The sequence below is a fragment of the Rhinopithecus roxellana genome, chromosome 13 (genome assembly GCF_007565055.1).
Source record: "Rhinopithecus roxellana isolate Shanxi Qingling chromosome 13, ASM756505v1, whole genome shotgun sequence".
Lineage (NCBI taxonomy): Eukaryota > Metazoa > Chordata > Mammalia > Primates > Cercopithecidae > Rhinopithecus > Rhinopithecus roxellana.
The window spans coordinates 49,833,610-49,858,244 of NC_044561.1; the positions used below are offsets into that span (position 1 = coordinate 49,833,610).

At 44.6% G+C, this 24,635-nt stretch overlaps 1 protein-coding gene across 2 annotated transcripts in view; it reads right to left on the reverse strand.

The window, feature by feature from the left end:
* RCAN1 (regulator of calcineurin 1) overlaps positions 1-24,635 on the reverse strand; it is a 97,938-nt gene that overhangs the window by 43,435 nt on the left and 29,868 nt on the right. The window contains exon 1 of one of the 2 annotated variants that reach the window (XM_030914951.1): positions 8,017-8,077. The exons of the other annotated variant lie outside the window; for it this stretch is intronic. Coding sequence (XP_030770811.1) covers positions 8,017-8,049 — 33 coding nt within the window. The 5' untranslated portion in view covers positions 8,050-8,077. Of the gene's footprint in view, positions 1-8,016; positions 8,078-24,635 lie in introns of those variants that run through there. 2 annotated transcript variants of the gene reach the window in all.

Consider the following 24,635-nt stretch of genomic DNA (forward strand, 5'->3'; position numbering starts at 1 on the left):
GATTTCACAAAGACGTCAGAAGAATGATGCATTTGTTTAGGAAGTACAGCAAGAGCCTGGGGGTAGCTAAATGGAGAATTAGTGGTCAAATAAAGAAACAAAAGAGAGCAATGTCCAGTAAAGCCATTCTTACTACACTCTTACAAACTGATATGATTTGGCTCTGTGTCCCCAGCGAAATCTCCCAAATCTCACCTTGAATTGTAACCTCCATAAGCCCCACATGTCAAGGGTGGGACCAGGTGGAGGTAACTGGATGGCAGGGGTGGTTTCCCTCATCCTGTTCTCGTGATAATGAGTGAGTTTCAGGAGATCTGATGATTTTATAAGTGCCTATCATTTCCCCTGCTTGCACTCAGTCCATCCTGCTGCCCTGTGAAGAAGGTTGTCTGCTTCTCCTTTGCCTTCCTCCATGATTATAAGTTTCCTGAGGCCTCCCCAGCAATGCAGAACTGTGAGTCAATTAAACCTCTTTCCTTTATAAATCACCCTCTCTAGGGCAGTTCTTTATAGCAGCATGAGAATGGACTAACTGACAAACTAGTGCTGTGCTGACATCATGATCAGAGTAAGTACGGGATAAAAATTCCCAAGCTATGCAACTTTCTCCAGCACCAGAAACTTTTTTTGGGGCAAGTGGCTACTTTAAAACTTTATTTTTAGTACAAGGGAAAATGATCCCATTTGTAAGCTATGGTTTGATTATTTTTGATGTCAGGAGCTGTGATCCCACCTACAATATCCAACTTATTTTAAATATTATTCTAATGCTCTCTACATAAACAAAAATACATTTGAAATAGTGAAATCTTTCTCCAAGAGTTAAAAATATTGGAGCTAGTTTTGCTTGGCTGGTTTGAATACTTGAAAGCAGAACTGCAAGAACTCGCACTTTCTGGAAAGTGTTGACCTCTTTCTGGATAATTTTACAAAGAAGTTAGCTACCTCAGTAACCTGCTTATGAAAAAAACAGTAACTAAACATGAATCCGTACACCGTGTCAATCCCCATAAGACCTGAATTTTAACTCAAGAATATTCCGTCAATATTGGCCCCGTGTTCGGGGCCACAGTGGCCCCACAGTTGAGGACAGCTGGAGCACAGTGGGCTGCTCCTGCCCACTGCAATTTTCCATAGGCACACAGGATTCAGGGATTTGGTTCCTTAAAAGACTCCAGATCCTATCCCTTCTCATTCAGAGACTACCCAGAAAATCCTGGGTCATTTATCACTGCAGCGCACTAGTGCCACACTCAAATACACTTCCTTCCATATGACTGCATTAACTAGAGTGGGGGCACTCCCAGATCTGCCCCATATTTTCTGTGAGGTCATACTGAACAAGCACTTCAAGAAAATCTGACTGAATGCTCTGTGAATTTCATTATGAAGGCATATAAAACAATCACCTTGCTCCATTTCCCTCGGGGCAATTTCTTAAGGCTACATTTTGGCTAAAAATCAATAAAGACTTCATGGAGCACTGATTTACTCTGCAGTGACATCTTTTGGTACATTCTTATGTTCCTGGAAAATCAAACACTCTATATTCCATGACTTACCTGAATATTCTGCTCCATTTGGTCATCACTGATTAGATGCCTACCATGTGCCAGGCATTCCCAGGAAAGCATATTTCTATGGTGGCATATGAAGAAAGGTGACAAATGCTGTGGGCAAGGGGAGCATGCAAAAAGGGTCCCCAAGGAGTGATGTGGGAGAGCAGAGGCAACATGGGTGGTGCCACCTCAGTCCCTCTTTCCAAGGTGCTCTCACTCACCTGAAACTTATCCCAGACTTTGAAAGTCTAGAATACTTTCAAAAGGACACTTTTACATCAACTGAGGCAAAGGCAAAAGTTAAACTCTCCATTGTCACAGGTGGTATCAGGGCTCTGGGCTACCCAGGACCAAATCCCAGCTTTGCTCAACCCTTGCCATCTTTGGTAAGTTATTTGATCTCCATGTACTTTAGTTTTCTCATCCATAAAATACAATAATAATACCATGGTACCTAGCTTGTGCAGTGGTGATGAGGATTCAATGAGACACGCGTAAAATGCTCATGGTGCCCAGTGACATTATAATAATGCACAGTAGGATATTCTTATCTACGATAATCAGATATCCTATTCATGTTGCATCCATGGCAACCTGCTGCCACCAGCACGCCCTCAGAATATCTTTAGTAAGTTGGCTATTTTGTTCCTCTTCATTTCCACCTTTGTTTGACACATAGAACAGAGACTCTTCCATAAACAAACCTTTTAACTTCCCCTCACCTCCACACACACACCATTGCCATCAGTATTGATTGTCATGTCCGCTGTTTTCAGGGTAAAGGAATGTGGGGAGACAAAGACCCCACCTTAGAAGAACTAACATCTAAAGCAGAAAGCCAGTTCACCCACTTTAGCCACCAGAAATGTGAGACTACACAGTAAAATCTAGCGTAAAACTCAACTTGGGGCCAATCTGACACAAGATTTTTGAGTTAAAATTTAGGGTTTAATGATGTGGACACTGAAAAGTAATCCAACCTTTCTGGAAAGCCATTTGACAATATGCAACCATATTTATAAAGGGTCCGTAGCCTTGAGAGTTGGTAATTCCATTTGGGGAAATTAATTCCTACATTAAAAAAGATAAATTGTATGAAGATGTTTAAGTCAGTGCTGTTTATGACAGAAAAACATGTGGGGAAATGAAGAAACAGCTACCATTCACTCAGTGGAGTGCTGGTTTATCAGCACCAAGGGCAGGGAAGCATGAAAAGGCTTCCAGAACTGCATGGAGCTTAGCATGGCTGAAGCCCATGGGGTAGGGCAGTATATTAGTCCATTCTCACACTGCTATAAAGAACTGCCCGATGGCCAGGCATGGTGGCTCAGGTCTGTAATCCCAGCACTTTGGGAGGCTGAGGCAGGTGGATCACTTGAGGTCACGAGTTCCAGACCGGCCTAGCCAACATGGTGAAACCCATTTCTACTAAAAATACCAAAAAAAAAAAAAAAAAAAAAAAAGCCAGGCATGATGGCAGGTGCCTGTAATCTCAGCTACTCAGGAGGCTGAGGCTGAAGAATCGCTTGAACTGGGGAGGCTGAGGTTGCAGTGAGCCGAGATAGTGCCACTGCACTTTAGCGTGGGCGACAGAATAAGACTCTGTCTCAAGAAAGAAAAAAAGAACTACTCAACACTAGGTAGTTTATAAAGGAAAGCAGTTTAATCAGCTCACAGTTCTGCATGGCTGGGGAGGCCTCAGGAACCTTACAATCATGGCGGAAGGTACCCTTCACAGGGTGGCAGGAGAGAGAATGAGTGTCAGCAGGGGAAACGTCACACTTCATAAAACCATCAGATCTCAGGAGACTCACTATCACAAGAACAGCATGGGGGAAACCATCCCCATGATCCAACCACCTCCACCTGGTCCCCGCCCTTGACATGTGGGGATTATGGGGATTACAATTCAAGATGAGATTTTGGGTGGGGACACAGCCAAACCATGTGAGGCAGGGGGGATCACAGGGCAGAAAATGAATAAGAAATGAAGCTAGAGAGGCAGGCAGGGGCCAGATCCATTGGTGGAGGAACCCAGACGCTGCCCCATAAGAACTGTGAGACCGCCAGAAGGAAGGAATGCAGCCAGGCTGCGATTTCAGGGAAGACAGCCCTGGGCTGCCCAGAGCCTGATGTGAAAGGAGACTGGGGGAAGGGGAGAACAGGGAGGCAGGGACAGGGGACAGACAGCCTGGGTAGCAAGGAGGGCCAGGCCAGTGAATAAGAGTGGAATAGCAACACAGCAGAGAGTCACAACCAAACGAAATGTGGGCTGTGATCACTGGAAAAGATTTAAAGTAAAGCTGAAGTAATGTAAGTTGGATACAATATTCATTAATTCTTTTTCTATAAAGTTTATAAAAACCTCATAATTATAAATACACACATCTATATTTTAAAATCCGGGGCTTCACCTCTGCTTGTCATCTAGGATAGTGCTCCCCAAAATGTGATCGCTGGGCAGGCATCAACATGCCATGAGGGAAAACCAGAAAAAGAGAATTAGCCTTTAAAACCTTTAAATTTATCAGAAAATTTGTATGACTGTTGGAGCTAATAAGAAAAAGCTGACCAGGTGTGGTGGCTCACCCCTGTAATCCCAGTGCTTTGGGAGGCCAAGGCAGGAGGACTGCTTGAGCCCAGGAGTTTAAAACCAGCCTGGGCAACATAGTGAGACCCCATCTCTACCAAAAATTAAACAAACAAGCAAACAAAAACTAGCCAGGCATGGTGTTGTGCACCTGTGGTCCTGGTTACTGGGGAAGATTGCTTGAGCCCAGGAACTCAAGGTCTGCAGTGAGCCATGATGGTGCCACTGCAATCTAGCCTGGGCAACAGAGTGAGACCTTGTCTCAAAAAGAAAAGAAAAAGCTAAGGCTTGTATTCCATGTCTCTTTTGGTCCACTTCACTCTTCTAGTAATTCACTTTTATCATATTACGTTTATCTGTTGGCAAGAGGTTGGAAATTTAAACAAAAACCAGGTTTCCCTGGTAGATAGTTTGAGAAGTGCTAACTAAAGACATGACATGCCTGCTGGGCTCTCAGGGCTTGGTGGATCACAAAGGGCAGCCTGCTCCAGCTCACACTCTGTGGCAATGTCTCCTACCCCATCCTGTGCCCTCCAATGGGGGCTACTGCTCCACTGACACGCTGGTTGGGAAGGTGAGGGCGCTGCAGCTGAAACAGCTGTATTACACAGGAATACAGCCATAACTGAGGAAGACGCTTCTTTCATGACCACTTATATGAGTGTGTATATATATAGAACAAACTGTTCAACAGATGGGAAAACACTGCCTACACAAGAAATGGTGCCATTAAATAGCCCCAGAACCCCTTCCTGACTAACTCATTCATTTTTTGTCATTTCAAAAGGCAGTATTAGATGAATTCAATGACCCCCCTTCTATGTGTGCTTGGCAAAATGTGTAGCTTACATATAATAAATACCAGCATAAAGAGCCGGTATACCTTGTAATATAACATACTTCACGGTGTCTCTTCCCCAGTGACCATGCATACATATTTGCCTGAAGCTCTGCAAGGGCGGAGCTCACACCTGGGTTTTGCTCCCCAATGTGTGTGTGTTCGTGTGCACCATCTCCTGGGTGTCGGGGGCTGGTGACTATGTTCACACAGGAACGCCTTCCACCACCCACTGAACCTGCTACCTCTCTGGAATGTATTACGCAAGACTACAGCAGAAGTGGAGATATTTCTGGCCTAAGGGAAAGGGGCGCTATTGCAGATTTGCATAAAGATGAAATGGGCTGTCTAGGGACAGAGGAAGCTGCCTTTTCCTGAGAGTAGGTAGAGGCCAGGCAACCATGTGGCATGGGGCGGGGCAGTCCAGTCCCAGAGTGGAGTGCTTCTGGGCAAATGACTCCCAGAGTCTTCTCCTAATCCAGGGTCTCCAGATTCAGTGTGAACCCCAGATCCACTCCATATTCCAGGACTTGGGTCTGCTGCAGGTTGTCCTTCCTGAACAAATGCCCACCAATATTCCATGAGTCCACATGGCTGAAAGTTACACTTCACGGCAACACTGTAAATAAAATATGTTCCATCTTCCTTCCTTGAAAACAAATGTGGTCACAGTGACCTGGAAGACCATGTTCAAATTGATTCTCAGCACCCTTGAGTCCCTCACTGAAATGGATGGAGAATGCAGAGTGGGACCAGGGAGACTTAGGCTTTACCAGAAAAAAGGGGCAGAGGAGGGGCCAGAAGCACACCAAGCAAACCCACTTCACTGTTCTATGATCTGACAGTTTTTGTGTTGGTCCCTGCTGTGTTGCTCTCAGGGAACACCTGAGACTGTGTAATTTATAAAGAACAGAGGTTTACTTAACTCATGGTTCTGCAGGCTGTACAAGCATGCACTAGCTCTGCTCAGCTTCCCGTGTGGCCTCAGGAAGCTTCTACTCATGGTGGAAGGTGAAGGCAGAGCAAGCGTGTCACATGGCAAGAGAAAGAGTGAGCGAGGAGGAAGTGCCAGGCTCCTTTAACCAACCAACTCTCCTGTGAACTCAGAGAGTAAGAACTCAGTCACTACTGCAAGAACAGCACCCAGCCATTCATGAGGGATCTACCCCCATGACCCAAACATCTCCCGCCAGGCCTCCCTCCAACACTGGGGATCACGTTTCAACATGACATTTGGATGGGACAAACATCTAAACTATGCCAGCTTTAAACTAACAAACCTGATCCATGGTACTGCTTTGCCTCCCACCTCCCCATCCCCCAAATCCTGTTGTGGTTCTATGTAAAATTTCAAACTTTTGTGTAGACACAAACAAAATGCTTCAAAGTAAGAAAGGTACAGGTAATTTCCACTAAAAAGAAACCCCCAAGGCTGGGCGCAGTGGCTCACGCCTGTAATCCCAGCACTTTGGGAAGCTGAGACCGGCGGTTCAGGAAGTCAGGAGAATCAAGACTATCCAGGTCAGCACGGTGAAACCCTGTCTCTACTAAAAACACAAAAAATTCGCCAGGCGTGGTGCACATGCCTGTAGTCCCAGCTACTCGGGAGGCTGAGGTAGGAGAATTGCTTGAACCTGGGAGGCGGAGGGTGCAGTGAGCCGAGATTGCACCACTGCACTCCAGCCTGGAAAAAAGTGAGACTCCATCTCAAATAAAAAACAAAACAAAACAAAAAAACCCTGAATACTTCTAAAGTTGAGAACACAAGCTCTAAGAGGCATCCTTCTGTTGGAAAAAAAGTAATTCACCACTCATGCTAATCTGAAATCTATTTTCAAATTCAGAATTTCTGTCTAATTACTGACTGGGAAAGTGCCAAGGTTTCACTTACACCTAAGAAGTCCCTAGCAGCATGGGCTCCACTGGAATTTCCCACTTGTCAGGGCTGCTGATGCAAGGAAATTGCAACATAAGAGGAAAATGGGATTGGAGCCATGAGGCTCGCTTTTGCCGCTTATCCTCCAGAGTTCATTCTGCTATGTGGACAGAAGATAACTGGAGTTAACTAGATATTTCCCTATGCTTCTCCTGCATTTGGTTGGTCAGTGTCAAAGTAAGGACCAAATTCCATCTGATGGCTAAGTGTACAGAAGGGGCCCGGCTCTGGGAGCAGTGAGGGCGTTGGCAATGCTCTTCAGGCAGCTTCCACCAGGATGGGAGCCTCCTACTCGGGACCTCTGCCCCAGCTTTGATAGCATGCCATGGTCCCTTTAGAAGGAAGTCTGCAGTGCACAGTGAAAGCTGACCTCTGCTACATTCAGCACTGCAGCTACCTGGGGCCACTTCCACTGACCTCATCAGCCCCCACAATCAGAATTCAGCCTTGAAATCTAGACACTTTTTTGTGCTCAAGTTAGAAAAAGCAACTAAAAGTGCTCTACCTTTGATGTAAATCTCCCCCCTGCCTCCCACAAATCCATCACAGGGCCTTGCTATATATAATTAGAAGAGCTGGCAGAGCTTGACCTCAAATTTTTTTTAACTTTTCAGCTAACTTTGAGAATTTGGTTTTCCAGCTTCACAGTGAAGTGAGCTTGTAACTTTGAGTCTAGAAAGTGTGTCTGTTGGCGAGATGGCAGTGATTCCCGGAGTCACGGTGTGTTTATGCCACCTTAGTTCCCTGTGTTTACAGCAGAATGAGCTCTTAGAGGGCTCTCTCTACATCCACTGGAGGACTTCCATGCTAATCATACATGAAGGGGGTCTTCAAGAGGAAAGGAGCCTTGCTTCTCTGAGGAACCACACTTATGAACGGCTGGGGCAGAACCAGCAGGGCAGGGTGCACCTGGGCCTTCTTTCCGGTAGCTCTGAGAAGGCCCAGAGCCATTACAAGTCTGATGTCATTTCACCCCTTTTTTCTTCAGTGTCTTCCTTTCTGCAAGATCTTTCTTAGTGTATTAGTCTGTTTTCACATTGCTGATAAAGATATACCCAAGACTGGGAAGAAAAAGAAGTTTAATTGGACTTACAGTTCCACATGGCTGGGGAGGCCTCAGAATCATAGTGGGAGACAAAAGGTGCTTCTGACACGGCGGTGGCAAAGGAAAATGAGGAAGAAACAAAATGAGGAAAAAACCCATCAGATCTCGTGAGATTTATTCACTACCACAAGAAAAGTGTGGGGAACACCGCCTCCATGATTCAAATTATCTCCTGCCAGGTCCCTCCCACAACACATGGGAATTACAAGAGTAAAACTCAATATGAGATTTGGGTGGGGACAAAGAGCCAAACCATATCCCTTAGTGTGTAAATTTTAGAGTAGCCTTTAAGCAGTATTATTTAGTCACACTACAGGTTGCATAGGTTTCTGTGGGCTTGAGAACACAGCATTGTCTCTGTGGAAAACGCCTTCCAGCACTAAACAGCAAGTGCAGAGAGAGAATTTTTTTGGACTAAAGCTTATTTTTGAAATTGGAAGAATTGCTGTGTAGGAATCACCATAAATCCTGAAAGACTGGACTCAAATAAGAGCCTTTTTCCTTTATCTCAAAATAACTTAATACAAATACTAACAAACACACTTTTCTTCCGTGGTGATGTTTTGCATGTTACCATATCCTAGATTAGAAATCCATTTATGATAGCATGCGTGAGCTCAGACAGACAGGCAAGGCCTGTCCTTCCCCCACCTCCCCACCCTGGAGTTACTGCCAGAAGGCTAAGGTGGAGAAATCACTGTGGGAGAGCTTTCAGGATGGAGCGCATGATGGGCTGCAGGGGAGGAACAATTGGAGAGAAACGAAGGAAAAAGAAGGGAAAAGCGACTCACAATTTAAGCACATCCTGTGTGCCAGCAACTGTGCTAGGTGTTCATATATATCATCTTAAATTTCTTATCTTGGCTCTGAGGCGGGTGTTATTTACACTTTACAGATGAGGAAATAATCTCATGTCATAATCTCAAATAATAAAGGATTCAAGACTTTGCCCAAGGACACTGATTAGTTCCTTCCTGGATCCAGTCTTTGAATGCAGAGACCACAGGGCTCAGGACAAGATCCACTCAAGGGGCTTCGGGTGGGGTTTGGTAGAGGCAAAGGGGCTGGAGGAAGGGGGGTGAAGGTAGTGGTAGGCCTGCCCATGGCTTCTCCTGGAAGCTGGTGGCACAGCCTAACTACAGCCTAAAGTTGAAGGACAGATGGGAGGGCCCAGGCCCAAGCCCCCTGGGGTAGCTGAAGGACCCTAAGCCCCTATATAAATTGAGTGTTCAATAAGTCTAGTAACTATAGAGATTTTTTTTAAAAAACCAACCAGTCTAGAAAATTCTAGACAGTGAAAAAGGGTCTTTCCTTTCTAAAGATGTCTAAAAATATGATCTGGAGAAAACAAGAGAACTAGACAAGTAAGGGAATAATAAGAAAAAAGAAAGAAGGAGCTTTTTAAGCACAAGGATTATCAAAAAGACTAGAGTGATTTGCTTCTGCATATAGCTTTCGTTACTTACCAGTGGTGTAAGAGGTCTGGTAAGTATGGAAAAAAACATCCTAAGAACAGGATGTAAATGACAACCTCTTAGGCAATATGAGTTAAGATTACAAAGCAGCATGACTGACGTCTTGAATTAGTGGTCTACCACTGAAACACTTGGAGCATGTTTTCCACATACCCATGCTGAGTGGCTGAAAACTCTTTTTGCCTTCATCTAGAACACTTTTTTCTGATGATACATCTCTGTCTTGTGATGATAGTGGACTTTTTTTTTGGAACACTCAAAACCAAAATATGATACATGAAGTGCACAATCAACCCAGTAACACTACGATAAACCAAAAATAGAATGTGACCAGAATCCACATCTAATTTTCTCGAGTGAACTTGCTCCAAATACAATTTAAGAGAGCTACAAACTGCTTTTAGCACAGTCCTAGAATATCCTTTTTTTAATAGAAATTTACATGACTTAGTATAAAATACATTTTTTAAAAAATTCTTTCCCCAATCATAGACTCAAGCAAGTTTCAAACTTTAACAAAAATTCACAAAAATTAATCATGATGATGAAGAGTAAAAAGGATCTGTTCTTACAGAGAGTTATTTTATAAATAAATGAAACATGTGGCTGGGTGTGGTGGCTCACGCCTCTAATCCCAGAACTTTGGGAGGCCGAGGCAGGCAGATCACCTGAGGTCAGGAGTTCGAGACAAGCCTGATCAACATGGAGAAAACTCATCTTTACTAAAAATACAAAATTAGCCGGGCTTGGTGGTGCATGCCTATAATCCCAGCTCCTCAAGAGGCTGAGGCAGGAGAATTGCTTGAACCTGGGAGGTGGAGGTTGTGGTGAGCCGAGATCGCGCCATTGCACTCCAGCCTGGTCAACAAAAGCGAAACTCCATCTCCAAAAATAAATAAATAAATAAATAAAATGGAACATGTTTACATTTGTCACATTATTTAGTTTTCTGACATAGTTGCAAAATTATCCTGAAAAAAAATTACCACTTAAAATCAATTAAATACATTTTACAAAATTTAAACTTGTATCTACCTCTTAAATGTTAAGTATTGTGTTAAAATACTAATGTATTTTTAATTAGAGAGAGCAAATGTCCCTAACAGTGTCAGTCAATCTGTTTTAAATTAGAACTGTACAGAGAATACAGATAAAAAATTTTTTGAGACAGGGTCTCACTCTGTTGCCCCACCTGGAGTGCAGTGGTACAAACATGGCTCACTGTAGTGTTACTTTCCAGGCTCAGGTGATCCTCCCACCTCAGCCTCCCGAGTAGCTGGGAATATAGGTGTGTGCCACCATGCCTGGCTAATTTTTTATGAATATGGGGTTTCACCATGTTGCTCAGGCTGATCTTGAACTCTTGGGCTTAAGCAACCCTCTCGCCTTGGCCTCCCAAAGTACTGGGATTACAGGTGTGAGCCACTGTGCCTACCAGATAAAAATTTTTAATGATATTAAAACCATTTAGACAATTTACTTATTATTGTAAATTACAACAAACTGCTTTTACTTGCATGCCTATCAAAGACCTAATTTAATCACCACTAGTATAATTGGATAACCAAGAAACTGTGGAAAATGATCATCCTATTTCAAGAAGAGCTCTCTTTTATCATTAAGGAGACACAGTACCCAGTTGTTTGAAAGATAGTAGGATGGAACATCTGCAGAATTCACCTTCACCTTCTCTGAAGGGAACACAGAAAATTGGTGGGACCAGAACACAAGCAGTTAACCTGCTATGCCCAGAGATTTCTCAAGAGTTCAAGGTAAAAAGGCCTCGAATTAAAAATCCCAGGAGATGGCTCCCTCTGCCCAGTGAGGACTAGGATGTCCAAGGGCTGGACTCACTCACATGCCTTTTGGGTCCCGGACCCACTGCTTCTCCAGTGGCAGGGAGAAGATTACAGAATACTGGAGGCACATGTAGCTCTGACACCATGTGCCTCTTTCTGGCTCAGTTCCATTAACTAGAAAATAAGGGACATCCTGGGGCTGGTGGAGATGGCACAGGGGGTGACTAGGAGCTAATTGGGGGGCTCCAGTGTAGACCCCTACTTCATGAGGGGCTGCTCCACTTTGCTGTTTTATGTGTTGGAGATCAGTGAAAGAATTCACTTATAAAGATCTGACATTCAGAACAACAACAACAAAATAAAATGAAACTGTTTAACCACTGGGCTTGACCATCTCTAAGGTTTCTTCCAGTCTCAACATTCTAAAGTCCATGAAAAAGGGTGAATTTGGTTGTATTAGTCCATTCTCAAACTGCTATAAATAACTACCTGAGACTGGGTAATTTATGAAGAAAAGAGGTTTAATTGACTCACAGTTCCACAGGCTGCACAGGAAGCATGGCTGGTAAGACCTCAGGAAATGTATAATCATGGCAGAAGGACGAAAGGGAAGCAAGCACGTCTTCACATGATGGCAGGAGAGAGACAGCGAAAGGGGAGATGCTACACACTTTTAAACAACTAGATCTTGTAAGAACTCATTATCACAAGAATAGCAAGGGGGGGAATCTGCCCCCATGATCCAGTCATCTCCCACCAGGCTCCAACACTGGGGATTACCATTCAACATGAGATTTGGATGGGGACAAAGAGCCAAACCATATCATTGGCTTATCAGGACTCTCCTCCTAGATCCAAGCAAATGTCAGCTACAAATTCTGCATGCAAGATGAAATTATTCTCTTGGGTGAGATGTTGGTTTTATAACAGTGATCAAAGGATGGTTTTTGATAATTGACTTGATGTAAATGGATAGATTTTTAGCAGAGACCATTCTGGGACCAAAAGTTCCCAATATCCTTTTTTTCTCAGTTCTTCTTGGGACAGATTTTGGCATGGTAATGGTGAACGGGGCAGGGATACACAAAGAGACTAAGTCACAAACATGGAAAAAGGATTATTTAGCTAATCATCTGTATTAACCATCACTGATGGAAATATTTTGCCTTTGCTGAGTTCCCTCATCAATGTCCTGTTACCATGCTTACCTTGCCAAATTTCAACCCTGCTCCTGCTCATAGGTTCCAATAATTGAACATTACAAAACCAGGCCAACTGGTCCCACTACGACTGCATCCTATATAAGTTCAGATGGGTCTTCAAGGCTCTGGGTCAAACTGCCAGTCACCACTTGTTTCCTCTGTACATGTTTCACACCTTCTTGTGACCCCAAGTCTTCAGTCTAAGTAGGAGACCTCAACTTGCACTTTATAAAACTAGCAAGGCCAAGTGACTCGAGTTCACTGCTCCCTGTGTGCTACAACATGCTCCTGCATCTGGACTCTTTCTTAGCCCTTTCTCTGGTCTGTCAATAGGGAGCATTCCTCTTCCTCCCAAAGATAATGCCATCTTTTGTTCCCTCAATTCTGCTTCCTCCTGCCTCCTCCAAGGCCTTGCTTCATTTTATAATCGTGCCTACTTATAATTTTTGTTGTTGCTGTTACAATATACATTGCTTTTCTAATTAGAAAACCATCAAAATTATCTGTATCATGAAAACATATAAAGGAGGAAAATATAAGACATACAGAGTTCCAACTTAGGAGGCCCAGCATTACTAGGAGGCCCAGAAAGAATGGAAATTAAAGGGAAGAGCTTAAGGAATGCAATAAAAATCCTCAGGTTCTAAAGAAGATGAATTTTCCAATGGAAGGGACTCACCAAATGAAGCCTACTATGAATAGAGACCCATGTGAAGACACATCCACAAAGCATTTCAGAATATCCAAGACAAAGAAGGATGTTTCAAGAGAAACAAAAAATCAGTCATTTGCAAGGGAGTGGAAGTCGGACTGACATCAGTCTTTGCATCAGCCAAATTGGACACTATAAGCCAATGAGCTTCCTTAGAAGTTCTGAGAAACAATGTCCACTGGAGAAGTCTACATGCGGACAAGCTATCAATCAAGTGTGAGGGTGAGATACTACATATATTTTCAAGAAATCAGACAATTGACTTTTCATTCTCTTTTCTAGGGGAGAAAATATAAATGTAGTCCAGCAAAATGATGGCATAAACCATAAAGGAGAAAGACATGAGATTTAGGATGCACTAGACCCAACTTAGGGACAGAGTGAAGAAAAGCCCCCAGGAGGTAGCTCAGCCTCAGGTCCTGGGAAAAGCCAGTCCAGAATGGGAAACGTGAATAATAGAATGTTTGCTATAACGGAGAAGATACAAGAACTTGAGGCTCTAATAAAGCACACAACATGTCAAAAAAAGATAATAGAAACTCTAAGAAAAATAAAAATGCTATTCAAGAAAGTCAGATCCAAATATGAAGTAAACGTGACATGAAATGATTCTCAGCAGTTGTTGAGTGTAAACACGGAGTGTCTGTCTGCTTCCGTGGCTGAGCACGTTCTCCTCGGGTGCCTCCCGCGTCAGAAGCTGGACCTACTCAGAAGGAACGTAATCCTCACCAGCTGTTTAGCTGGCATCGAAGAACATTTTTATAGCTGTAATAGCATAAACCATACTGACAACTTTTCAGGTTTTAGAGTCAAATTATGAATAAAACATGGACAATGGTTATGGCATCAAGTGTTAACCACCTAAATGTCAATGTACGGCTGATGGAGGCAGAACTGCACAGGCAGACGGGAATCAAGAAGAAATGAGAGGAAACTCACAACTGCAAAATGTGAGGGCATCTGCTAGAACTGGTTCATTTACATCAAATGTTTTCGAACAGTACCTGTGGGTCACTCTCCACCAAATCAGAGGATGTGGTCAGAAGGAGCCTCTCTGCACCATTACCTGGCCCTTCTTCACAATCCAAGCCTGCACAGCGTGCACCGGAGGGCTCCATGGGAGCACAAACACAGTTCACCTTCTCCCCATCTGGAGCGGCTATGCTCATTTGCTAGTACCAGCATTTCCCGCTTCCCTCCTTTCTTCCTTCTCTTCCTCCTTCCCTCTTGCCTCTCCTACTTATTGAGCTTCTAGTGTATGCCAAGCACTATGGCTGAGATGGTCTTATTCTCAAGGCGAGCCCACCCAAAGGAGGTCAAACCTAGAGCCCAGAGAATTGATGCCTGCAGGTGAGAAAGAAGCTATGCAAAGTGAAAGTGTTTCTTATTGCATTTAGATGTATATTTTTAGAGACAAGGTCTCACTCTGTCACCCAGGTTGGAGTGCAGTGTTACGATCATGGCTCACTGCAGCCACAACCTCCTGGGCTCAAGCAATCTGCCCACCTCGGCCTCCCAAGTAGCTGGGGTTACAGGTGTGTGCCACCGTGCTGGGTGACAGTGTTTTTCAAAAGGCATTTAACATAGAAAGATTGGTGAATGGATTTCCTAAGTGCAGTTCCATTAACAGCAATGACACATGCAAAACGAGCTCCTATAGCTGAACCGCAGAAGAAGAGACGAGACAGCGGTGTGGTAAGGAACCATTAGTGACCCCAAAAGGTGTCATTTAATCCTCAGTACAGCTCTGAGGTAGGCATTATTTTACAAATGAGGAAATAAACTCAAAGAACTTGAATAGGCCAGACTCAGGCCAGTCTAGCACCAGAGTCTGGGTTCCTTCCATCACACTGCATGGGATCCTTAACTCCGAGTGAGTGAGCAAGTGAGCCAGGGTCCCGTGGAATTCTCCAAAACTGCTGTGCCCTATATATGGTAGCTGGAGGGGAAGAAATGCAGGAGAGCTTGTGGAAAATTTTCATTCATACCCAAGAGCTCAATGATGTCGTTTACCTTAGATGATCACTAAGGTACCACCCAGTGACAAAATTCTGATTCCATAATTGTCCAACAAGTTCTTCCTTCTGTTTCCCAATAAAAGCGCAGGGTTTTACACTGTCTTTGTCAGATAAGTGCAATAAACAAGTCACAGACCTCTGCAGGTTCGTATCTGTACCACCCCTCTCTGGAGGCTGTGCCCTCTACCTGAGCTGTTCTTTCTCGCAACAAAATTTGGGGCCCCTCCAAGGGCAGGGATCTGGACAACTTCCAGAGGAACCCAGGACAAGGGAAAAAGAGCCCCGGGGACAGTGTCCAACTCAGACACAAACCCAAGTGTGGGGTGGGCAGTTGTGACACGTTCCAGGCTTGATGGTATTTTTCCCTTTACCTTTAAATCAGTCTTTGATTGTCTTGTGTGCACACAGGAAGAATGATGAATATTAAAACAAAACGCAAATCAGCCAGCAGTAGTCTTTAGAAGAAATAAGTCATAGCAGGTTGAAAACAATGTACTAGCACTAAAGAAGTCTGAATATTTTGGTCAATGTCTGTGAATGTTTCAAGGTTTAAAACGGATGGAGTTTACGGAGACTCTAATCACTGCTCAGCAAGAAATCTATGATAATTACATCAATATTACAACACAAACAAGCAGGTGGAAGAAGACCCAAAGATACCTAATGGATAATACTTTCTCTTTGGTTCAATTATAGGACTTGGTTTCTAAAGGAGTTGCTAACTCATTCATTGACTCATCAAACACATATTGATCACACATAACACGGCAATGACTGTGCTAGGAGCTGGCAATACTAAAATCGTTTCTTCATTCCAGAACACCAGATATTAGTTGGGAACAGAGTCAACCTCTACTGAGAAAAGGCTATCGGAAGGCCGGCAGGGGTCAGCTCCATGAAGAAGGGGTCTGGGGCATCCCAGGTGGAGGCAACTGCAGTTTCCATCCTACAGCGCCCTGTGTCCTAGGAATCTCAGGTAGTTGAGCACCACTGCACTGATGAGCTGACTGAGGGAGAAGCAAGAGCTGAGACAACAGGGTCCAAATGAAAGGCCTTATTCACAAAGTAGGGATTTTGAGCTTTATCTTATGAACAACAGACAAGTACTGAAGAGTATCTAAAAGCATGATAGTGAGATGATGACATACATAGGTTTTTAGAAAAATCACTTGGGCCAGTCATGGTGGCACACGCCTATAATCCCAGCACTTTGAGAGGCGGAGGTGGGTGGATCGCTCAAGCCCAGGAGTTTGAGATCAGCCTGGGCAACATGGTGAAACCCTGTCTCTACAAAAAATACAAAAATTGGCCAGGCATGGTGGTATGTGCCTGTAGTCCCAGCTACTCGGAAGGCTGAGGTGGGAGGATCACTTGAGCCCAGGAGGCAGAGACTGCAGTGAGCTGTGATTATGCCACTGCATTCCAGTCTGGGTGACAGAGCCAGACCCTGTCTCACAAACAAAAAAAGAAAAGATCACTCAGGGAGCACTAGAGGGCCACTGAGGGGTGCCAGAGCGGAATAAGAACACTAGGTAGGAGCTGCTGCGTACTCCAGGCAAGAAGTGTTACATGAAAGTGACTGAACCAAGGCAGTTATCCTGAGCACAGGAAAGTGGAAGCAGGCTGAAACATCACTGCTTAGGTGTGAAATCTATAAAACTTTTGGCTAATATGTAGGAGTGAGAGGGAAGGTGCCAACAATACTTCCCCAGTTTCTAGCACAAACAGTGGAGTGGATGGGAGAGGACCAAAGAGGAGAAGCAAGTCCAGGAACAGAGATGAAGGCTCAGCTTCGGACACAGTGTGAAAAGTCTGCGGTACGACCGAGGGGAAGGTCTGCTGGGAAGTCAGACAGCCAGGTCTGGAGCCCTGCAGAGGGGTGTGGACTGTCAGCCCACTGACTACTAGAGGTACAGGGACCAATAAGATGAGGAAACCGAGGGTGCCAAGGTCACACAGTCCAGAGGACAATCAGCATGAAGGTCACATGCAAAAACACAAAAGAGCAAGATGTATGTTTGGAAACGTAAGATCTTATATTCTCCTTGACCCTTGTATCTCTGAGTGCTTACCTTATGATTCTTCTCCCCTCACCTGCAAATATCTAGCTTGAGAAGCAGATGAGGAAGGACATCAACAACATCCTCCATATTAAATGAGTTCCATGAATAGGCAGGATCCAGAAAATAAACTCCCATCTGTTTGATGCAGAACTAAGAATATTAGATTGAGAAACTTGAGGTCTCGTGCTGTAAGCAGCCATCAGCCAGGATCAGCCAGACCCCCTAGGAATCTCCATCCGAACAAACTACTTATTCTTAGCATCTCTCCACTGGGCCTGGTCATCTGTGAGCAGGGTTCCCAGGCAAGTGACTTTCACAGGGCAGCAGATCAGAACGGACAGACTAGTTCTAGACCAGGGTCAATTCCTGGTGTCTGCTATGGTCTTGGTGGCCCTGCTCTGGGCCCTAGGGGGATAGACCTGCCCAGGGAGGAAGAGAGGCTTTGTAGACGGCCCTTTGCTAAGGGCTGTGGAAGAATCTCCTGAACATCGTAGGCCCTGTAAGACATCCACCCTGACAAAAGTGCCTTTCCAAGAGTGCAGGGCATGTTACCAAGTGTCACCAGAAGTGTTCTGGGTTGCTCTAAATGCAGTGCCCAACCTCATGCCTGTGAAGAGCGGAGCTGGGTTTCCCATCCCGACTCCAACAGTGACAGATCTGTGTGAGTCCAGGCAAGGTCATCTACCCTTTGGGCCGCTGGTTCCTCACCTGAATAACAACACATACAGCAAACAGACCAACAAAAACAAGCCAAGAAAAAAAGGACTTGCATCCAGTGATTCTCAAATGTGGAGTTTTTTAAAGGTTTTTAGGCCAGTTGTTTAGGAACTGCTTGCAAAAATTTGTTAAAAATGCAATGTTATGGCCGGGCGCGGTGGCTCGTGACTGTAATCTCAGCACTTTGGAAGGCTGAGGTGGGCAGATCACTCGAGCTCAGGAGTTTGAGACCAGCCTAGGCAACATGGCAAAACCTCGTTTCTACCAAAAATACAAAAAATTAGCCAGGTATGGTGGTGCCTGCCTGTAGTCCCAGCTACTTGGGAGGCTGGGGTGGGAAGATACTTGGGCCTGGTAGGCAGAGGCTGCAGTGAGCTGAGACTGCGCCACTGCACTCCAGACTGGGTGACAGAGCGAGAGTCCCACTCCCCAAAAATGCAATGCTAAAGACAAAGGGTCTTGGGTAGTACCGCGGTATCTGAATTTTTAATAAGCTCTATAGGTGATTCTGACAAACAGCTAGATTTGGGACCCACTGGACTAAATGATTACTAAGCTGCCTTCCATCTCCAACAATGTATGACTCAATGCATGTATGTGACAAGTGTTCATGACCAATTCAATAACCAGGTCCCAAAACCTAACGTAGTACAGTTGCATCACTCAGATATTACTTATGCTTGCTAATGAATCACTCTTACACTTTATAGAAAACAGAGTAAAAGGAATTATTCAAGAGTCCCAAAATAGACCCCACTCTCCCATTTCCTTCAAATACATTTTCTAAAACTGAAACACAGTGCCAGATACAACCCAGTCCTCAGAAGGGGAGAGTGGTAGGTTGGCACATCCAGAGCCATGAGCCGGGCCACTGGTTTGCAGTTGTGACCTTGAGCAGAAGAATATTTTTTTCTTTAAAATTGCCTTTCCACTCTGTAAAACAGAAATAACCACTGCTAACCTATCTCCTAGGGCCACTGAGAATCCACAGGGAAATTGCTATCTGATTATCCCACTAACACCCGGTGGCAGAGAACAGAGGGGAAAGTGTCACAGTGCATTACTTTCAGACCCACTGTGTCTACACAAATACTTCAATGGCTCAAAACAAAAGAGAGCCCAACCAAGGATTCCCAGCGAGAATGGAGGAGGCCCTGTTTGATTTCCTTTCCTGGGAAGTCAGACCCAGCTTTAGAGCATCAAGAACCATCTTGTCTACCCCCGGGTGTGCTAGAGACAGAGGCCAGCCTGCACAGCCTGGTCAGCAGTTGCAACTTTCTTTAGCTAAACCTGCTGGCATTCAGGCCTGATAGCAGGCAGGGTCAGCGCGAATGGAAAGAATGACAGTGTGTCCTTCCACCTTCCTGACGCCCTGGCTGATATGGAAACCGGCTGGCGCGGGTGGCCACGGAAAGTATGAATCCAGGCTTGCCTAGGGTTGAATGAGTGAGGAATGATCAGATCAGGCCTGTGTTAAAACATCACCGCAGCTCACTTGCCCGGCTATTATCCAGTCACGTCCTCTGGGTTTCAGGAATGAGATGCTGCAACCCGAAGCAGCTGGAGACAGTGTTTGCAAAAGCAGGCCAAGCGGGCTCCTTGGAGCTGAAGCTGGGCGGAGAGATGGGTGTGGTGACTGCCTGCATAGACAGCCACCTGTGAAGGGCTGACGTGGCTCCTGGATGCTTTGTCTATAGTTCCTCACCTTCGTGCACGGCTCACCATGATCTCCGCCCCACTCTATAGATGAGGGAATCCTTCCTATAGAGGTCAAGTGCCTAGCTGGTGCTTGCACGAAGAAGGGACCAAAATCCAGGACCCTGTGATGTCCCTCCTGGCCTTGCAAACTTTCTAGCACCTGGCTGTCTCGTGCACCTACGTATGCACGCGCATGCTGTAAATCAAGGCAAAGCATAGGCAGGCAGGCAACACAGGGGAGGTCTATGGAAAAGGACGGGTAAGAAGGAAGAAGAAAGTTTTAGGCCAAAAGCTCAAAAATGTTCTTTAGACAAGCACTAGAAGAACCACCCAGAAGTGGCGACTCGGGAGTTCTAAGTCCTTGTGGAGATGGACCCACCATTGTCTCAGAGATGCCTTAGTCTCTACAGGAAAAACCACTGAAAATGTTTTCTAGACTGAAAAGTCTAAATAACTAAAATGTTTGCACTTCCCTAATAACTATTTTTTTTAAGTGTCTTAGAATGGAAAGATCCCTTTTCCAACATCCCAACCAAATCAAGATGCTGTTTCTAGGGTCCAAACTGCCTCTGCTTAGGCAGTTCCAGGACTGGGTAGAGAAAGGAAGACTACAAGTGAAGGTTTATTCAAAAACAAAACAAAATGAGTATCTCAGAGAGTTGAAAAATGAATTGCTGTTGCCCCGGAAGACCCTTTCAGTCTGAGGAAGTATAATTCATGCCCCTCTACCCTCATACCAGAAAAGCCCCCTCAAATCAAAGAAGAGGAATAAAGGGAAGAAGAAAGAGAAGGAGGAAGCAGAAGAAATCCCTACTCCCACATCCCCAACTCCCCTTTCTCCATTTGCTAAGCTCTGGTTATGGCAGTCAAGCAAGCCTAAAAGAAAAACAGCTACCATTCCTAGGGTCAATGCCAGTGTATATGAGGAAAAAAAAATCACTAAAAATGTAAAGCCTCCATTGCCTATAGGCCCTAAAAATATTACACACTATCAGGTACTTTGCATGAAAGTTTCAATACAGTACTCATGAAAAAAATCTTTGAAAAAAAGGCAGCCCAGGAAGTAGCTGGCCTACATGTGGACCAAGAGGCAGGCTGAGAAGCATGTCTCCCACGGACTCTACGGCACTCTTGCAAAGCAACTGCCTTTCCATTTAGGTTGCAGAATCGGGGACTAGCCTTGTTAGTGACCTCCCAACTCTAAATTTGCTAACAAAATGCCAACAGAGCCAATCTCTTTCAAGCCAGACGAATCATCTACCCTTGTGGGGAGCTTCTCAACTCATCATCGCAGGCAAGGTGTATTCTGGGCACGAGGCAGAGAAAAACACAAGTTTCTCCCGGGGGTTGCTTTGGACCTAAAGAGGGGTCCATGCCCATTACCAAAGGCAGTCTGCCCAGCACAACCTTTGACACCACAGACTCACTTGAGCCACAGAATGCCATTTATCAATTTAATACATATTCATGAAGCAAGCGCTAGTCTTAGGTACTAAGAACTTCTAAGCTTCTAAGGTACTGGGTACTTAGTGGTAAATGAGACAAAAGCCTTCGTGAAGCTGACGTTCTAGCAAAGACAGACAATAGGGCAATTATATACCCCGATGTCAAGGAGTGACCAGTGCTATGAAGATGCTTTGAGGACAGATGGTCTGGGGTCGGGGGACGGTGCGCTGGCTTACCCAGGGGCTCGGGAAGATGTCCCTGAGGAAGGAGCATCTGGGCAGCGAACTGGGAGGTGTGAGGGAGTAAGCCGTGTGGGTATCTGGGGGAAGAACCTTCCAGGAACTCCAGGCTTTGAGGAAGGGACCCACACGAGAGCAGTAGCAGCAAGGCCAGAGTAGCCCAGCTATGGTATTGAAGACACGAGGAGGAGCTGAGTCTGGAGAGGGCAGAGTGGGCCACGTTCTCACATGCCCAGGCAAGCATCTGGAGCCCACGCTAAATGTGCTGGGAGGACTCGGAGCAAGAGAGTGGCCAGGTTTGATTTACATTTTCAAAATACCACTGGCTGCTCCGTGGAGGGGCAGAGCTCCAGGGTGGCAAGAGGGAAGCGAGAATGGGGAGTTCTCCGCGATAACACAGGCAGGGGAGGACATTGATTTAGACAGGGGTGAGAGGGAGGGTGAAAAGCAGGGGAGCCCAGAACATCATCTGAAGAGGCACCCAAGACTAGCTGCTGGGTTGGTTGTGCGGTGTGGAGACAGAGGCTGGTGCCATTCTAAAGAGTGTCAGAGAGACAGAGAGCCTCTTGCTGGTTGTTTTAGGAACAACAGTGTTGGCTAATAAATTCCTGCAGACACTCTGAATATAACTGAGACACCTCAGCTGACTCTAACAGCGTTATGGGCTGAACTATGTTCATGTCCTTCACTCCCCAGAAGTTTATGTGTTGAAGCCCTAACCACCAGTACCATAGAACTGGACTACACGCTTGGAGATAGGGCTTTTTTTTTTTTTGAGACAGTTTCACTCTTGTCGCCCAGGCTGGAGTGCAGTGGTGCGATCTCAGCTCACTGCAGTCTCTGCCTCCTGGGTTCAGCGATTCTCTTTCCTCAGCCTCCCAAGTAGCTGGGATTACAGGTAGGTGGCACTACGCCCGGCTAATTTTGTATTTTTAGTAGAGATGGGGTTTCACCGTGTTGGTCAGGCTGGTCTCAAACTCCTGGCCTCAGGTGATCCACCCACCTCAGTTGGAGATAGGGCCTTTAAAGAGGCAATTAAGTTAAAATGAGGTCATGAGGGTGGGGCCCCAATCCAATCTGATTTGTGTCCTTATAAGAGGAGAGAATGTGGACACATAAAGGGACACCAGGCATGTGTGTGCACAGAGGGAAGACCATGTGAGGACACAGGGAGAAGGCGGCTGTCTAGAAGCCAAGGAGAGAGGCCTCAGGAGAAACCAAAGCTACCGGCACCTTGATCTCAGACTTCCAGCCTCCAGAACTGTGAGAGAAAAAAGGTCTGTTGTTTAAGCCCCCATTTGTGGTATTATGCTAGAGCTGCCCTAGCACACTGACAGAGATAGCCTCCATTTTGCTTTGAATTGCTATGAGTTGACAAAGTTAACCACAAGTTAGAGAGACCCCATGACCATATCAGCCACTTCAGAGACCTGAAGGCTGGCCATTGAAAAAACTACACCTTCCTACATCACACACACACACACACACACACAAAATTTGTTATTACACACACACACATATTTGTTATTGATTATAATCATAAAGTCTAACGATCAGCTTCTGTTTACTCCCAATTACCTTGGAACAACTTTTCTTTGAGCCTCCTCCTGAAGGGAATAAGGGAATGGTTGGTTGTTCCTGCTCCTACTTGGATTCCTGAGGATAGGACTGGCCAAGGACAGCCTGGAACAATCACAGCCTGCTGCTGTCATCGTGTAACAATTTGTTGCCTGTATTCCAGATGCAGAAAAATCTCACAGTTTATTTCAAGTAATCTCTATTAATATCCCACCCTGGCCCTCAAAAGATATTAAGAATCCAAAGGGAAATCAGAAACTCAATTGTGCTAGAAATAGCCAAACTGTCTCATTCAGAATGCATTCACCAAACAACTTCAAAGCAAAATGATGATGAAAAATAAGCCTTCCAACACCACAGTATTTCTCTTTTTGAATGTTTCTACCACATCTAAGAAAACAGATCTCACCATGGTTAAAAAAAAGAAAGAAAGAAAGAAAGAAATTGTACCTTGCAAAAATTAAACTTCATAAAGAGAGTTCATTCTTGTGAATCACTCCTCAAATACATCCCTCTTGCAAAAAAGGTTTTCTCTTACTGACCACTCTTCTTCCATCACTGACTGGAGTGGAAAATTACATTCCACTATGAAATATAATCCTGTTGATAGTAACACCTATTGAGGTTTTCATCAAATTGCTAGACGAGATGGTGCAATTAGGGACAGGCAGGGGGAAAACTACAAAGGTCACAGAGGACATCAGTCCAAAGGAGGTAAAAACCGAAAAGACAACACCTTCTTCAAACCATTGCAGAAGAGTGTGCCTGCGTGTCTGGTGACAGAGGCTTTCTGAAAATCAACCTGTACCCACAACTCTGCTTTCTGACTTTCACCAGAGGATTCATAAGAGCATCCTGAATCCAAATAACAAAATTAAACACACACTAACCACCTGTCCTTAATCACTTCATGTAAATCTGTGGCATTAGAAACTGAAAACAAAAATTATCTGAGGGTTATGCTTTGCTATGCATGTAATGGATATCACTTCTGCATGCTCAAAGGGCAATGTTTTAATATTTTCCACAAACAGTGTAGTTTACTATAAAAAATAATTTATAAATCATTCTTGTTTAAAACAAATTTTCTTTTTTTTCTAGGAGAATTAGTAACATAATTTCAAAAAAGTTGAATAATTTCTAAAGATTATCTAAGATTTCAACTGCACTCTTTTACTGTATTTAAGGTACTAATCACTTACTTTGGTGATTATTTATAACATTAACAGCTCTAAGAGGTCTCTAAGGGCCATTCTGATATACAAAAAAGAACCACATTTATAAGCATTCCTAGAATAATGCATTAGCTACAGAAGCAGCACATGCTAAGATATCAGTTCTAATTTTAAATTCATATTAGACCTTAATAAAATAAGTCAAGGACCATTTTGTAGTATCTAGAATAACCACTAAAAGAACAGTAATGTCTAATAGACAAGTTAGAAGAGGGGGAAAATGAAACAATTTTTAAAAATACATAATTCAGGCCAGGCGCAGTGGCTCACGCCTGTAATCCCAGCACTTTGGGAGACCAAGGTAGACGGATCACAAGGTCAGGAGATCAAGACCATCCTGGCTAACATGGTGAAACCCCATCTCCACTAAAAATACAAAAAATTAGCCAGGCATGGTGGCGGGTGCCTGTAGTCCCAGCTACTCG